The sequence below is a fragment of the Cibotium barometz genome, chromosome 7 (genome assembly GCF_041138505.1).
Source record: "Cibotium barometz isolate CiBa-2024 chromosome 7, ASM4113850v1, whole genome shotgun sequence".
NCBI classification, from domain to species: domain Eukaryota; kingdom Viridiplantae; phylum Streptophyta; class Polypodiopsida; order Cyatheales; family Cibotiaceae; genus Cibotium; species Cibotium barometz.
Window position 1 is genome coordinate 16,101,590 of NC_141052.1, and position 18,098 is coordinate 16,119,687.

General features: G+C 44.9%; 1 protein-coding gene across 6 annotated transcripts in view; it reads left to right on the forward strand.

Annotated features, from left to right (window-relative positions):
• The window catches only part of LOC147636742 (protein ESMERALDA 1-like), a 76,254-nt gene that overhangs the window by 46,276 nt on the left and 11,880 nt on the right, over window positions 1-18,098 (forward strand). For all 6 annotated transcript variants that reach the window (XR_015266199.1, XR_015266200.1, XM_086800249.1 and 3 more), the window contains 3 exons: window positions 344-411; window positions 506-594; window positions 686-883. Coding sequence is in view for 4 of the 6 variants with exons in the window: in XM_086800249.1 (XP_086656375.1) it covers window positions 344-411; window positions 506-594; window positions 686-883 (355 nt within the window). In the remaining 2 variants the exon portion in view is untranslated. The remainder of the gene's footprint in view (window positions 1-343; window positions 412-505; window positions 595-685; window positions 884-18,098) is intronic.

Below are 18,098 nucleotides of genomic sequence, written 5' to 3' on the forward strand. Positions count from 1 at the left end.
GTCTTTTTGCATGATGTTTGACCACTAAGGTGGGCATATCTATTTGCATGACCCTCACCTACTTTTGGGTGCTGATGATGCGAGGAGGGATCCATAGCATATAGTCTATGCTACGGATGCTGGAAATGATGATTACTGCAGTTTGGTTTTGGTTAAGTGCGGGGTATAACCTGAACTTTCCATTGGTATTCTTTGACTATGAAGTGTACAAATTTAGCTATAGAATCATTCTTACATGGGAATCAATATAAATGATTTTAAGACTTGTGTTAACGTAGAAGTGTAGATTGGTATTTCAGTGAAAGTAATTCTAGCTTGATTGGAAGCATGCCTTGCTTTTTAGGTTTACAGGAATCAAATGGATTCATTGTTGTTGAAGCAAATGGTGGATTGAACCAGCAAAGATCGTCAGTATGTCTCTTGTCTTGTCCAAGTTTGTTATCTTACACTAGGTGCATTGGATTTTTAAAAGAATCTATTGCTTTATTTATGGTTTATCTTGCAGATTTGCAATGCTGTTGCTGTTGCTGGGCTTCTTAATGCAACTCTTGTCATTCCAAGATTTCACTTGAACAGTGTTTGGCAAGATCCTAGGTGAGACCTTGTTTTCTCATTGCAATATGCACGAACAATTGCCCTATCTATAAAGCTTACACTTAAGTTTTGATGCTGCTTGGTATTTCAGCTTGTTTGGAGATATCTATGATGAGGAGCACTTTATCAGCTCCCTTGCAGAGCATGTGCGAGTAGTGAGGCAGCTACCAAACTACATAATGGAGGATGTTGGGAACAATTATAGTCTCATTTTTAATTTCAGGGTCAAGGCTTGGGCACCTGCAAGCTATTATCTTTCAACTGTGCTTCCCAAGCTACTTGAAATTGGGTAATATTTTTCTCGCTCCCTTGTTTATACCATAAACTTATTATTAGAATATCATGTTTCTTTACTGCCTCGACTTGAACCCGATAAGGAACTTTCCTTCTGCAGTAATGTGCAACTTTTTCTCAAATTGGCCTCCCCTTTTATTTTTGAGAAACAGCTCCATTGTGCAGGATTTTTTTTGAATTTTGAGCTAAATACACCACTAAAATTCACTAAATTAATAAGGCAAATGCTGCCTTAGCTTTTTGCATGCTTTGCATAACTAGTTGAGGCTCAAGAGAGTAAAGTACAAAGAAAGAAAGAAAGTTAGAGAGAAAATGAAATGAAATGATATATTAACGTCTCTAAGAGGCCATAATGGCCTATGAGACCAAAACTGAGAGTACATTTGAAGTTGGTGTCTCATCAAAGAGAACAACTAAATGAGACTAAAAAGTACAATAAACTGATTGTCTTACAGTTATAAGAACATAATTGTAAGACTCCGAGATGATACTGAGTAGAAAATACTGGAAAATATTGGAAAATGTATATCAGGTAGATCCATGTATGCTGATCAATTGAAGTGTTGCCCTCTCCTTAGATCAAATATCTCTGCCATGGGGCTATCTAGAATGGAGAGGTCGTAGAAGCGAGGTAGGCGCCTCCAATGCCGAGCAATAATGGCTCTGATTTGGCGATGGTGAGGATGCCGTGGTCGGGATCCTGGTGGGCGTGGCCGACGAGCACGGCATAAGATGACTGCTCTATCAGTGGCGACTCCCTGGGAGCGTGGTCGGTGCCCTAATGGCCCAATGGAGAGAGAGAGAGAAAGAAAGAAAGAAAGATATATTAACGTCTACGAGAGGCCAAAGTCGGCCTATGAGACAAAAAATAATACAACTGTGTTCTTCCGGTCATCGGAAGAAAAGAAACAAAAGAAAAAGTGTGCATGTGTCTGGATACAACTGTGAATCATCATGGATCGGTGGAGCCCAATAGAGAGAGAGAGAGAGAGAGAGAGAGAGAGAGAGATCCCTCTAGGATTCAACCTAACACACAGGCACAAACAAGTTTGGAGAAACCAAATAAAAAGGGTGCGGGAAAGTTCACCACCCAATGGTAGGTTCACGTCCGCAAACCTCCCTCGAGCTAGGGTCTAAGGTTCCACTCCCACGAGTCCATGCTAGTAAGCCCTGGTATCTCATATCACCAGTGCTTGTCCATAGGGGCACTTGGCAAGACTACCCATGATCTGCCATGTCCATGGCAGGAGTAAGCCTCTTGGTCCAAGTCCATACCACCATTTAAATTCAAGACCACATATATAGTGCATATTGTTGCTATAGCAGACCAAGTTGAGTCCACGATTAATCTAGACCACGGTTAATCAATAATAACCCAAGGCTCACTTATGTGGTGCTTATTGCTGCTATAAATAACAATCCAATCATAAATAGCCAATATCCTTGGATTTATTAATATTGAACCTTAAGCCACGCATCCAAGCTTGCCTTCCCTAATCCTAGGGCTCCCCTAAGGCTGTTGGATTAGTCCCTACTCTCTAGGATTAGTGCTAGGTACATAATGGAGAGAGAGAGAAAGAAAGAAAGAAAGAAAGAAAGTTGTATTAACGTCTACAAAAGGCCAAAATGATCTATGAGACCAAAAGGTTACATCATGCCCATGAAATACATCACCATGGGTACTAAAAATAAAAATCAGAGAAAGTAATAAGAGTTGGAATGTTAGATCTGATCCCAAAACAAAAAGTGTCCAGCTCTCATATCATCCTAAAATATCCCGCATAGAACGATGCAACATGGCACCCAATGTAGTAAAGTTGGGCCGATGGGAGAAAGTCCTGTGGTGGTGGGAGATGATGGCTCTGATCATTCTGTAGTGACGCGGGCGTGGACGGGGACCACGAGGTTGAGGGCGCCGGGCTTTGCATAGCTCAATGGCTTTGTCTTGTGTCACTCCTCTCGGCTGAACTCCTGCATCAGCCTGAAGGTTGGGTGTAGTGGGTGAATCTGCCCTCGTCATTCTAGTCTGGAAGAAGGTGGTGAGAGCTCTCTGTATTGGTCCTCTGATGGGTACCGTTGGTCTAGGCCGCAAAAGGGACTCCCTGTGTCTGTGAAGCTCGAGGAGGAAAAGTCCCACGCATCTCTGGTTTGGGAAATCCATGATCTTGGAAAGTGGTCCAAATCCATCTCGGAAGAGGTAGTGGAACCTCCCCTTAATCTCATAGTATACTGGGCATCTGCATACATAGTGGGCCTTAGTCTCAGCCTGTGTGTGACAAAGCTAACATATCCTATCCTCTGGTGCAGATGCCCTCACGTTGTCTCCACTCTCAACTAATGGGATGAGGTGCGGATTTGTCCAATCGCACATCGCACCCCAAATGACAAATGTGTGTCCATGTAGTGTGGGCGTGTGATGAAGCCGTCCTTTGTCAGGTGAAGAAAACGGTCCTTGTAAAAAAGGCCATCTTCGTCCCAAGGGGCTGGACAGGTGGGTGCCTGATGTCCTTCCTGATGACCCTATTCAACTCTTGGCGGCTGAGAGAAAAGGAGGGCGCCTCTTTCTCTCTATGCTATAGAGAGAAAGAAAGAAAGTTATTAAACGTCTTTAAAAGACCCAATGGGTCCATGAGACCAAAAGTGATACAATAGTGTCCATGTAATCTCATCATGGTACAAAAGAAAACAAAGACTAGAGCTATGAGTTGGGAATGTCAAATTCGAGCCATATGATACGAAGTGGGACCATCAGCATCATACAACCTATGGAGCTGAATCCCTGGTAGGGGGAGGAGCCATCGAAGATATCGAGCATGGGGTTGGCCTAAAGAAGGCTCTGCAAATCCGTCGGGGTGGGAAGGTGGCTTTGTGCCTCTCCAAGATCTCCTCAAGCTGGGGTTGATGTCTGTGTTGATGGCGATGTCTAGGGAGTCTAGGATGTTGGGCTTGTGGCCCGGTCTAGAGTCACACTAGAGTGGGGTTTGGCACTCCAGAATGTGTGGCTCGATGAGGTTGTGGGAATGTCATCCATGGCTGGTGGGGTGTCCTCTTGTGGTAGGAAGAACTGAGTGATGGTTGCGGATGTCTCCCTTGGGGTCTTGACTCCCTAATCAATGAGTCTCCATGGCGATGAAGCTCTAGTAGAAAGAGGCCCCAGCATTGTTGATCTGGACAATACAAGATCTTGGATAAGGGTCCAAACCCCTCTTTGAAGAGAGAGAGAGAGAGAGAGAAAGAAAGAAAGAAGAAAGATATATTAATGTCTACGAGAGGCCAAAGTCGGCCTATGAGACAAAAAATAATACAACTGTGTTCTTCCGGTCATCGGAAGAAAAGAAAGAAAAGAAAAAGTGTGCATGTGTCTGGATACAACCATGAATCATCATGGATCGGTGGAGCCCATATACAAACAATATAAAGGGGGGTGGGGATGTGGATGGAGTGCTAAGGCAAGATGCATCTCTATATGCTGAAGGGGTAGTACAAGCATGCTATGCAGATCTATGTCTAACTCCATCCAGTGCCATAAGAGGGATATAAGATATCATACATCGTCGATGCTGAGGCTGTGAATGGCGTGAACATGTACCCTGAGTCTGAATGAAAGCGAGCTAGCCTCTCCTGTGTCTCCATTTGGTGTCTCATTCGGATAGCTGATATCTCTCGGTGACAAAGTCGGGGTGCTCTATGTCCAGTCTGTCTAGGTCTCCTCCTGGCTCTCAATTCCTCTACTCTCTGTGCGGTCACCCCACGTGGTACATCAGCTGGCACTGGCATAGCTCTCTGGAAGAAATCTGTGAGCTGGGACCGTCTCCCACCCCTAGTGGGAGCGGGTGTCTGGGGAGAGAGAGAGAGAGAGAAGAGAGAGAGAGAGAGAGAGAGAGAGAGAGAGAGAGAGAGAGAGAGAGAGAGAGAGAGAGAGAGGGAGGGAGGGAGAGGGAGAGGGGGAGGGGGAGGGGGAGGGGGAGGGGGAGGGAGGGAGGGAGGGAGGGAGGGAGGGAGCACTGTTGATCTGGATAATCCATGATCTTGGATAAGGGTCCAAACCCCTCTTTGAAGAGAGAGAGAGAGAGAGAGAGAGAGAGAGAGAGATATTAACGTCTACGAGAGGCCAAAGTCGGCCTATGAGACAAAAAATAATACAACTGTGTTCTTCCGGTCATCGGAAGAAAAGAAACAAAAGAAAAAGTGTGCATGTGTCTGGATACAACTGTGAATCATCATGGATCGGTGGAGCCCATATACAAACAATATAAGGGGGGTGGGGATGTGGATGGAGTGCTAAGGCAAGATGCATCTCTATATGCTGAAGGGGTAGTACAAGCATGCTATGCAGATCTATGTCTAACTCCATCCAGTGCCATAAGAGGGATATAAGATATCATACATCGCTGATGCTGGGGCTGTGAATGGCATGAACATGTACCCTAAGTGTGAATGAAAGCGAGCTAGCCTCTCCTGTGTCTCCATCTGGTGTCTCATTCGGATAGCTGCTATCTCTCGGTGACGGAGTCGGGGTGATCTATGTCCAGTCTGTCTAGGTCTCCTCCTGGCTCTCAATTCTTCTGCTCTCTGTGCGGTCACCCCACGTGGTATGGCACTGGCATAGCTCTCTGGAAGAAATCTGTGAGCTGGGACTGTCTCCCACCCCTAGTGGGAGCGGGTGTCTGGAGGAGTCTCTCTCGAGAACTATGAAGCTCTAGTAGTAGTCTGCCAAGCTGTCGCTGGTCCGAGGCCTCCATCAACTGATGTAGTGAAGAGTGCTCCTCAAACAATCCTGCATATCTATCTCTGACCCCTTGGTGGGCTCTACATCTACATACAAAGTGATCCTCAGTCTCCACCTCCTCGCGGCACAATCTGCATATCCGCTCAGCTCTAGGAACCCGTGCCGCTCTCCCAGCCTCTATCTCTAGCTGATGTGATGAGACTCGTAGCTGTCCAATAGCAACACGAGAGCTGTGTGGCATGTATACATCCATGTACCGCGGTCGATGTATAAACCCATCCCCTGAGATGCTCATAAAGTGGTCTCTGTAATAGAGAGAGAGAGAGAGAGAGAGAGAGAGAGAGAGAGAGATTTTATGAACATCTAAAGACCCGAAGCGTCTATGCGATTGAAAAAGATGTTACATATGATACATGTGTAGACTGGATGTCAAGTCACAAATAAGAAAAAAGACGGGGCCTGCATACTATGTAGATGCCTGTGGGATGAACTTTGAAGGCTAGCATGCAGTATACCTTTGATTCTATTAACGAGCATCTTTGTCATAAGCTTGCACACCACAGGCATTAGAGAGATGGCAATCCGCTAAACCTTCGCAAAGCTGTTTTTTGGGCAGGAATTAAAGTAAGCCTTCTTTCCACACATGGCAATTGTCCAATAGACCAACAATAATTGACCATCAGGAGGATGGGCTGTTTTAGAACATCCCAAATTCCCATCCCATTCTGGGGACTTTCATTTACCTAGATTTTTGAGAGCATCATCCAATTCTTCCTCAGTAAAAGATGCATCCAAACTAGTAGAGCCTCATGCGGTGTGACTATAGGTTGAACATAGTGCAAGAGTTCATGGTGTGCATGGAATACTTCCTCAAAATGGGGCTGAGGGGCAGCAAACATGTTTGCAAAATAGTAATGACAAACATTAGCAAGTTGTGCTATGTTACATGTCCAAGTTACCTTAGAAAGTTTCTTTCTTGCAATAGAGTGCTTTTGTCTGGATGTGTGCAAATTTTTAAAAAAGGATTTGGAAGAACAACCTTTGTCAAGAAGTGGCTTTTGTCGAGCTCGAGTTTGCCACTTGTTCAACCTTGCGAGCATCATTTTGGTCAAGACAATGTTTGGTCTGTGCCAAACATTGTCTACTCCTCATTAAACTGTCAAAGGTCACAATTGGCTAATTTCAGTGTATTCTTGCAGGCGTGATTTTGCACAATCCACTTGCATCCTAGTTTTCCCCATATACCATCTACCATAATCCTGAATGACAGCCTGCATGATCATCACAAAACCAAACCAAGCAACATCCAAATCCTCTTTCATGTGAAGCATAAGAGGATCGGGAGCGGCATGTACCATCTGTATAAAGTGAGCATGCGATAGATAACAATTATTTACCTTTAGCAACCTTCTATCATGCAAAGCACGATCATGAATCAACATACCAAAATATAACCCAAGCCATACTAAGGCTAGCTGGTGAGGCATGAGATGTGTCCACGAATTGCATGCATCCAAAAGAGTCAGGGTTTGATTCCACACTTGTTTGTCAATGTGCATCATACGAGAACGATGAGATGAATTGGCAGCATAAGCAGGTGAATTGTTAAAATCCCCTGCAATAAAAGCATGTGATAGCCATAGATATGTTTGAAAAGATTGCCACATTGCAACCTTGCTCGCTAAAGTTTGTGAGGCATAGACACTTGCAAATTCATATAGTGAACTAGCAATCATACATTGCACAACAATCCATTTGCCATTGGGATCATTGTATGCCAATTGAGGTTGAAGTTCATGTCTAACCATGATAAGAGTACCAGAAAAAGCTTGCTTTCCCGCATAGAAGATGTGATAACCAGAGAAAACCCTATGTTTACCAGCAAAAGCATGTTGGTTAAACCCTTGCAAACAAACTATATGTGGCTGCATGGTATTTACTTAAGACCAAAGGAGCCTCAATTTATTTGCATCATAGAGGCCTTGCACATTATATGTAAAGCATTTGATTGGTATACACATATTTACAACATGTGTAAGCAAAACAGGCTACCCGTCAACTTATATGGTTACGTGGCTCCCCCTGTATCACAATGAAATGTATATCATCATGAACATTATTTGCACGTAAAAGAGCGTGCCAACAGCAAATACATCAAGACTAGTCGCAGTGTGTGCAAACAAGGGGTCACCCCTCACAATTGCAACCCACATTTTACCCACACCTGTAACATTATTGGGGATATTAGGCACCCAAGAAGTTTGCCCCGTTGTAGAGGTTCCTTCTCTCCAATTACGACACGTCAAGTCTCTATCTAAGAGGGACAGTTTTCTAAGCATGAAATTCACACAACTGTACCTGATTTTATCTGATGAGAGCATTACCATAGTCTGCAAGAGAAAGAGAGAGAGAGAGAGGCTGTGGGGAGCAAGCTCAACCCTCAATACATGAGTTGCAGGGCAAGGGAGTGCACCGCAATAGCTCTTAACCTGCAACAATCCACCATAATGGCTGCAAATGAGCCTCATTCAGCCCAAAATCCCACGCTTCCCCCTTCCCAGTGTGGAAAATGCACATAAATTTGACACTTGGCACATTTTTAAGCCTTTTCCACATGCAATCTTCCAAGCTAAAAATCTCCTGACTGGTTCACACTCTCACAACAGTACTTTGCCAGCTTTTGGTCCCCTTGACATTCTGCACAAACTGACGCGAAGACTTTTCAATTCCGACACTGCCAAAAATAGCAGTTCCCTAGATTTTAGGGATGATGTCATCTGCATTCCTTCTGGTGTCCTGACCATCTTTGACCACTATGGTCACTTCAGAATTTGCTTAGAATTCAAGATACATTCACATTTCGGTGGCGGCCACTTACTAGTGTAAACCGGCCTATGCCCTCATTCAGTGGCCATGTCCTGGACACTGTCATTCATCTTTCAGTGCAGTTCTCAGGCTTAGCCAACCACTGGTCCAAAGTCCCACTGGCTGACCCATTCTGACATTGCAATGGCCCAAGCCCTTCCAAGAGATCCTGGGGGAAAATAACAGCAACTAAAGAGAAAGAAAAGAAAAATATATATATTTATAAAGAAATGTAAATAAAGAAAACAACTGCAAAAAGTTTCACCTCCTGGTGACATACCCCCCTCTTGAAAGAAGCAAGCGACCTCGATTGCAAGTCCACATGCAAACGGATGACACAGGACGATCACAAGATTCCCCAGGTGATTAGTGTCATCGCATGTATCTCCTGCGAACAGATGACACGGGGCGATGATAGGAATTCTCCACTACCATTTGTGTCATCGCAGGTTCAAGCCTTTCAAATACATGTTTCCGGATGCAACACAGGGCGATAGCACGTGTCCCCGCACTATTAGTGTCACAACACGTATAATCATTCATTGAAGTGTAACAAATACAACTTCAAAGCACTGAAAGTTCATTCATTGATTGAGTCATTGACAACAAATGTCAAAACTGTACATTGCCAAACATATAATACAAATGAACAGGTCATTCAAAATTCAGAAATAACTGGGATAGACTCTCCTTTCAGCTTCACATCCAGAACATGAGTCTTGTCCCTATGTACAATTGTGATTTTCCTGTTGAAAGCATCCAACACTGCATGTTTCCTATGACACCATGGAATTCCCAATAGGACATCACATCCTTCCAAAGGCATGATAAGAAACTCCTTTGTGTCGACATAACTCTGTATATGCATGTGAAGTTTGTCGAGTATAGGAGTGACAGGAATTGAATGCCCAGGGTGTCACGACCCTGTGTTTTTCTCTGGACAAGATGCAGATGTGCACGGGGACATGGTGGACAGTGTGAATGGCATCAGGTTGGAGTCAAAAAGGGAGCCCATGTGTGGATAACCCCATGTGTGAAAGGGGACAAAGAGATTTTAACTTAAAAGGTTTTAAAAACCTTTAAAGTCATTATAAAGCCCTTCATTAAAGAAAACGTGGCCCATAAGCTATTTTGGGGCCACGTGTGAGCTTTTTGGTAAAAAAGAGGGGCTGTTGGGCAGAAAAAGGAGGAGGCGCCTAACTCTTGTGGAGGGCTGTGCTTTTTCGCTGAGAAGGGCTGGTCGCCTGTAGACCCATGGGCTGGCTTTTTCATTGGAAAGCGGGCTGCTTGGCTGGGCGCACAGTTTTCAGGGCACCTTTTGATAGGAGAAAAAGCGCATGGCTGCAGGTGCTTTTCTATCTTTTTCTTGGTGCAAAAGCGGAGGGCTGGACTGCAGGTACTGGTCGGCTGCGTGGAGGAGAAGACAGTCGGGCAGGGGCTGAACAGAGCGTAGATCTCTTCCCCTTCCTGGTGAAAAGCTGGCGCAAAGAGACTGTCTGCATAGACTCCACATGGATGGACTGCAGAGGTGCTGGGCTGTACAGGGCATGAGAGTTTCTCTTGGAAAGAGGGGGATTGCAGGAGAAACAGGGGCGTACATGTGGGGACAGCCAATATTGTTTTCTCTCTCTTTCTCTCTCTCTCTCTCCCTCTGCTGAAGAGTAGACAAGGGTTGGTTTCTCTTGACACAAAGGTGGACAGAGGTTGGTTTTCCATGAACATAGACATCATGTCGATGGCGTTCAACTGATGGAACTTTCAGCTTCTCTTTGCTTTGGATTCAGGACTGTTTTGGGACAGTTTATGGGCTGTTTTTGTTTGGTTGCAAATTCAGCTATGTGCTTGGGTCTTTGGCTGCAAGTACAAGGTCATTTGGTTATGTTTCTTGGCATGGGAGTGATGCAAGCTCGCATGGCTGCGTGCTCATAGAGCAGATTGTTTTCTTCCTGCTAGAAAGGAACAATGGGACCTACAGTTATGGGCATCTCTATGTTGCCAGATGTTTCATGTGGGAATAGGTAACTAGATGTATGGGAAACAGGACATAAGTTTCAAACGGAAACAGGCCTAAGGGTTTCATGTGGAAACAGGTCGTAGGTTTCTCGACGAGGAAACATGTTTTTGGGTTTCTCCAGGAGATACGTCACATGCAGGCAGAAGGTACAGGAATGGACACATGTATGGTACAGCCTTGCTACTGATTGGACAGGGGACAGGGAATCCATGACAGAGATGGATAGTACCCTTGGAAGGTAGAGAGGGTTTGTACAGGTGTGTCGACTGTATGGTATGCTGTGCTGTGATACGAGTTCTCTCTTGAGAGACAGTTTGGGAGTCTGTGTTGTGATGCAGGAGCACTGGATGTGTCAGGGTGTGATGCTGTTCATAGTGTGAGAGGCTATGGATGGTTGTGGCAGCCTTGATCATGGGAGAAAGCTTCTGTATGCAGACTCAATGTGAGAGAGCCTTTTGATATGAACAATGGTTGGACTTGTTTGGGGATACCGTGTGGACAAGAAGCCAGATGCAGGTTCTTTGCAGGCTTCAGGGGTTCCATTTTTACGGCTGAGTTCCCAGCCTTATATTGTAATCAAAGCTCTTATTTTCAATTAAAGAAATACCGCAAGGGGGGCCACTGCGATTTGGGGCCAATCGGTGTCCGTGTACTATTTGCAGGAGCACTCTAGCTCCCCCTGTTTGTTTTCCTTTTCTAGGTCCTCAATGGCGTTGAAGTGTTTTATGTGCGAGTGTTTGTTTCACCGCCCGTCAGGCCGGTTTCACAGGGCATGTCAAATCAGCCTGTCCAACTGGTCCCATCTCTTCAGCACGAATTCCCAACTTGGCTGCCAATGCCGGTGAAACAAAGTAGGCTCGAGCACGAGGGTCAAAGAAAATCAGCACTGTAGCATCTGTGATTTTACCCCATGCTCTGCACAATTCTGTCGCATCATCACATGGCTGGTCACCAACCATGTCAGGTATCAATCCTACACTCGGCATTGTCTTCTTCTTGGGTGGCCCTTGTTTATCCTCCGCATCTTTTGCTGGCTGTTGTGGACATTTTGCAGCCATATGCCCTTTCTGTTCACAGATGAAACATTTCCCAGCTTGCATCAATGCCTTTCTCTCTTCAAATGACTTGCCATACAGTGGCCTCTTCTGTCCTTTGCCTTGAGGTTCCTTCTTCATTGTGCTCTTGAAACCACGTGAACCTCCCTGAAGCAGTGCATTAGCCATGTTTGCATTCTCAATTAGTTGAGTCATGTTGGAAACATTGGTCTTAATACGGTAATCCCTGATCTCTTTGGGCAAACCACAGCAGTACTTCTCTATTTGCTCTGACAATGGCATTGTCATGTAAGAAGTTGCTGGCAAGAGTGCATCCCAAAACTTCTTATTGTACTCTTCCAGATTTGCACAATTAGATGCATCCAGTTTGTGCCATGCTATCATCACATCCACTTCAAAAGTGTTTGTCAGCCATGCAAAAGAGAACTGCTGCTTGAATTGGACCCATGTAGCAGGTGCTTGTCCTTGCATCAACAGTGAGGTCCACCACTGCAATGCGTTAGCTTTCAAGAAAGTAGCAGCCTTCCGCACCTTAGAAGACTCTGTGAAGTTGCCTCCAATGAATGCTGCATCAAACTGCTGAATGAAAGTCAGCGCTTTCAATTTGTCCTGCATCCCACTGAAAGTCTCAAACTTGACTGCTTGACCACCTTCTTTGTAATCCTTTTGCTTACTGCTCTTGGGGGTCAAGTAATCATAGACTGGCGGCTGTAAGAATGGTAAATCCTTCTGCACTTTCTCTGCACCAGTCCTTGCTGCCCTTTGTCCACTAGGCTGAGAAAATTCAGCCACATTAACAGGTGCTGCTGCAGGCATCAAAACTGGACTGAAATGTGTCTGAAGTCCAGGCTGCACACCTACGTTGGCATAAAGAGGATTCACAAATTCTATAGGCATCAGTCCTGGTGACCCTCTTGGCATCAAACCTGGCAAAGCTGTGGGCGGTCTAGCCATGGCCTGGAAAATAGACCCACCACCATAATAACCAGGTTGGGCAGCAACCAAAGGAGGAATGGTCGGCAGAACCATTTGTGCATTACTGCCCTGACCATTAACTGCCTGATCCTGTGCCTGTGTAACATGCTGCACTGGATCAGCTGCCACCACTGCTGGTGTCTGCTCTACATGCTGTGGCATCCTTGGCACTTGTTCCTGTGCCCTCTCAATTGCATGCTGAGATGATTCAGTCTGGGAATCCCCTGTCCTTGACTGCAAATATCTCTTCATCCTGGGATTCTTCACCAGCTGTTCAAAGGTACCAACCATGCTCAGGAGCTGTGTATGAAATAAATCCTCTTGTTCCTGTTCTTCTATTGACATGGCTGGCTGTGACAATTGCTGTGTCCGCTCAGATGCTGACACTCTGGCACCTGTCATCTCTCTACGGTGTCGGCGGGTAGAAGAGGAACTCTCTTCTGCCGGGAGGTTTCCTTTTCCCTTATCTGCCATGGTGTCTACTGAGCCCTCAAAGGAATCCTGTATCCAAAGAAAGATCTCGTAATCTTTCTCACCTGTAATCAGCTGTACCTCTCTGTGTGTCTCTTGTTCACCCAATGCAATCCGTGTCCGGGCTCTTTTGCAGAAAAGAGGACCCTGTCCCGGCAACGGAACCATAAAACCGGTCTATGGACACATAAAGCGGTAATTCATTCACAAATAACCTGGACTTACTCAGACACACAATCACAGAATCCTCGCTCCCTCGCTCAACAACACATTGGCCCCGAAGTCCGGCGCCCCTTGCGGTATTTCTTTATTGTTGAAAAGTTGGAAAATACAAAGCACGAGTGCAACAAAGCACTCTACTTGCACCAGCTGAGTTTTACAAATTCTGGGAGAAATTTGCCAGCATAACTGCACTAAAACTGTTCCATAACATCTCAAAATGAGTCCCAACGACAGGCTCACTTCCATAGGCATCAGACTACCCAATGGAGTCCAAAACATCACAATTGAGCTTGCTGTAATTTTCTGCACAGACCTGTTTTCAGCTCTGTTTTCAGCCCAAATTAACCCTTGTACTGTCCTGGAAGACTTTAGCAAAGTCCTACTACATTCTGGCATCAACCGGGCAACATAACAGCCCAAAAATAGCACCTAAACAGTGCTGAAACAGCGTTGTATTGAAGAGGTTATTACCCTCTTCCGTCCCTGCTTTGGTGTAGGAACTAACTACACCGGTTCCTGTTCAAGGAGGCAACTAGCCTTTGCATATAAGCATGAAATTCACACAACTGTACCTGATTTTATCTGATGAGAGCATTACCATAGTCTGCAAGAGAAAGAGAGAGAGAGAGAGAGGCTGTGGGGAGCAAGCTCAACCCTCAATACATGAGTTGCAAGGCAAGGGAGTGCACCACAATAGCTCTGAACCTGCAACAATCCACCATAATGGCTGCAAATGAGCCTCATTCAGCCCAAAATCCCATGCTTCCCCCTTCCCAGTGTGGAAAATGCACATAAATTTGACACTTGGCACATTTTTAAGCCTTTTCCACATGCAATCTTCCAAGCTAAAAATCTCCTGACTGGTTCACACTCTCACAACAGTCCTTTGCCAGCTTTTGGTCCCCTTGACATTCTGCACAAACTGACGCGAAGACTTTTCAATTCCGACACTGCCAAAAATAGCAGTTCCCTAGATTTTAGGGATGATGTCATCTGCATTCCTTCTGGTGTCCTGACCATCTTTGACCACTATGGTCACTTCAAAATTTGCTTAGAATTCAAGATACATTCACATTTCGATGGCGGCCACTTACTAGTGTAAACCGGCCTATGCCCTCATTCAGTGGCCATGTCCTGGACACTGTCATTCATCTTTCAGTGCAGTTCTCAGGCTTAGCCAACCACACTGGTCCAAAGTCCCACTGGCTGATCCATTCTGACATTGCAATGGCCCAAGCCCTTCCAAGAGATCCCGGGGGAAAACAACAGCAACCAAAGAGAAAGAAAAGAAAAATATATATATTTATAAAGAAATGTAAATAAAGAAAACAACTGCAAAAAGTTTCACCTCCTGGTGACACTCACCATCAGATCCATGATATCAAAAGCATGGGCTCCTAAATCTCTCAGTAATCAGAGTACCCCATCACTATCTTCACCCCCCACGTAAGTCATGGATTGCTTCACATCACCATAACCCCTTTTAGTTACTAAAGGTCTTTTAAAGAGACGCGTGCTGCACATCAGCCATTAATCCCAAGGCACGATGAAAGATCAAATCTCATCACTTCTCTGAAAACATCACTCACATACATGATGAACATAGCTCATCAACATAAGAAAGCATCATTCACGTGTATGTCGGACATCATCCATGAACCAAGTAAAACAGCATTGAAAGATCCTCTACATCATATAGCTCACCCTAAGTGAAACATCATTGAAAAATCCTCTACCTCATACAGCTCACAGCACTTAAAAATCACTGAAACGTTATTGAGAGCTCTTCCTTGTTGTTTTCACCAAAGAGTATCATATGGTTTACCTCGAAGACGAGAAGCGACACTGCCATAAATGTACATTCATAGCTGTTCCAGAGTGGGGCAGCTGCTACTGAGTTTAGAAAGAGTGGGAAAACACCTCTAGTTAGTGGAAGGAAAGGTCTCTGGTTTCATGAGAATCTCCGAGGGATTGTATAAGGGCTCTCCGGAAGCAAGCAAAGAGTTGAATAGGATCTTGACAGAAGAGCAACTGATTCGGAGCATGGTAGATGGTCCACAATGCCCAGAATCTAGTCTAGTCAAGGAAGTTTGTATAATCTGGTAGCGGAGGAGAAAGGCAACCAAAAAGCCAAAACATTTGCCCAAAATGCTTCCCAAGAAAATGAGTTCGGAGGTGTCCGCACAACTCATCAAGAAAATTTCAAGAGTGAAAGCAATACCAAAGAAGGTGAGGCACTAGATCTCTAGGTTGGGAGCACTGCCTACAAGATGCAGTGGCAACATGCCTCCATTGCAAAAGATATCTGAGTGGGAATACCCCAACCAGACATCTCTATAGAAACAGTTGTTGCTTGAGAGGAAATCCGCACTTCCAAATTCTTTTCAATGCAGTAAGCCTTGGCCGCAGACATGCCGCAGACAATTGGCACAGGAGTATATCCTGGAAGTTGCCTATCAAAATGCCAATCTCGAAGTCTCTTTGCCTTCTCAAGCATTGGGACTCGCTAAAATGGCTGTATCATTTTTGAAATGACCCTCTAGATTGGCTTGTGATGCATCCCCAAATCACATTGCGTGATGGCACATGGAAAGGTGAAAACATAACCATTCTCATCCACGATGTCACATACGTGATGAATCCCCAATGTAGATAGATTGTAGGCCTTTCTTGGATGAGACAAAGCAAGTGGTCGATCAAGTACCCTGCACCAATGAATACTTTGTAGTGACATTGAGTTACCCCTAGGAGTAAGTTTGGAAGAAAAGAATGAAGTAGCTATTTATGGGAGCATAGCCACATATGGCTTAAAGGGGAAAAGTAGTGCAAAAATAGCTGGCCAAAACTCAAAAAAAGGGCTGCTTCTCTCTCTCTCTCTCTCTCTCTCTCTCTCTCTCTCTCTCTGGGCATGCGCTTACACCTTCAGCAAGCGACACACTCTCTCTCATAGTTGTTGTTTTAGCTTCAGTTAGTTGTTTAGTTGTTTTAGCTTTTCTTACACAGACAGTGTATCAGATCCACCAATTGTTGTAACCTTTTCGGTCTCATAGGTCATTTTGGCCTTTTGAAGATGTTAATATATCATTTCATTTCATTTCATTTTCATTTCTCTCTCCCGTGCGCTGAGCTGTCTGTACACAGCAGTACCGTACAACAGTAGGAGGTGGCTATTCGTTCTCTCTCCTCTTTCAGTGCAGGCCATACAGAACTGGGCAGGCCTGCAGCTTCTTCTTCTCTCTCTCTTTCATGCCCTTGTGCTGGCCATACAGGGTACAGAAACTGGGCCATTCGTTTGTCCCCTTGTATAGGCAGTACAGAGGTGCTGCAAAATATCCTCTCTCTTCTACAGGCCGAGCAGAGATACAGCCGTGTTGCAGCTGGCGTCAGAATTTGCCTGTACAGTCGTGCAAAGATTGTACCGTCTCACATGTGTGAAGCCCAATCCGGCCAGTTTTGAGGGCAGCTTTGAGGGCTGTTTTTGGACTGCCTTTGGACAGTTTTTGGGAGATCTTTGCGGATTGTGGACTTGAGTTGCATTTCCCAAGGATTGTGGGAAAGATCCGGTGTTTTTTCACCCGCACCTTGGTGTTCTTTGTAATAGAAGAAAGCTTCTATCTTAATAAAGAAGTTCCTACAGAGGGCTGGCCGTTCCGGCTCAATGCGGTGTTATTTTATTGTACATGGGTTTTCTTCTGTGTCTTTATGCTCTGTGTTTGGTATCTGAAGTGTTGGTCTATTATTATCGTTCGGGGTTGGCCCACCTGCCTGTGACATCACGTGGTGCCAGTGAGCCCAAATCACCATAAGTATGAAGGCTGTTCCTCATAACTCCGCCCTCGCTCCGAAGGGGGGTTTCTTGGGTATTTTAGAGTCTCTTGTGTCTTGTATGTCCACTGCGTGTACTTGTTAGTATGTGTGTAACCATCTATATGTGTTTGTATAGGTGTGAACACCTGTTTAGGTGTGAAACACCTCATATAAGTGTAAGTGTGCCTATATGTGTGTGAACACCCTCTTATTTGGATAAGATAAGTGTGTGCCATGTGTCACGTCCCCATATTTGTGTGTGATTTGTGTGAGTCAAAAGATAAGATTTGCAAGCTATAAAAGCATGTACTTGATGTACTTCATATTACACCTAATCAATTCACATTGAGTCGTTGAATCCTCTCTCTCTAGAGCATTAATACCTTCTCTCTCTATAGGTCGCTTCTCTCTCTCTCTCTCTCTCTCTCTCTCTCTCTCTCTCTGTCTCTCTTCGTAAAGGTAAGAACGTAATACTATGCAAAGATAATATACACAGGCCTCATGGCCAACAGCTGGGCTAGAACACAAACAAACTCAGAAAAAGAGGGGAGGGGGGACATAAATAGTAGATGGTAGATAGTCCAGACAACTGATACATTTTCTTGAGCAGTGACGATACCGTTGGGAAAGAACCCTCTATCAACTATGCACGCAATGGAATTGTGTTGACGATCCGAATCCAAGAAGTAGCCAACTCTCGGCCTATCACATGCGTGGAAGCCATGACCGAAAGCTGCCACAACAACAAGCCCTGAATTCGTCCAATATGGCCTTGTATACACGATTGGCCATCGAAGATGAATGCATTTTGGGTGAGCCATATGTGCCACAAGTCAATCCACCTAAAGAAGTGAAACAAATCCACAAGAGCAGCCTCCACTATTGCACCCGGAAGATTGCCGAACACCCAATCCTGGACCGAAACATGTGTGTGTGCAATGGACCACCAAGCTTGGGAAACAAAATCCCAAACACATTTAGCAACCAGGCAATGCATGAATAAATGGCGACTATTCTTTGGGCAAGTGGTGCAGAAAACACAAAGTCTTGTTGCAAGCTTCCTCCTGCACAA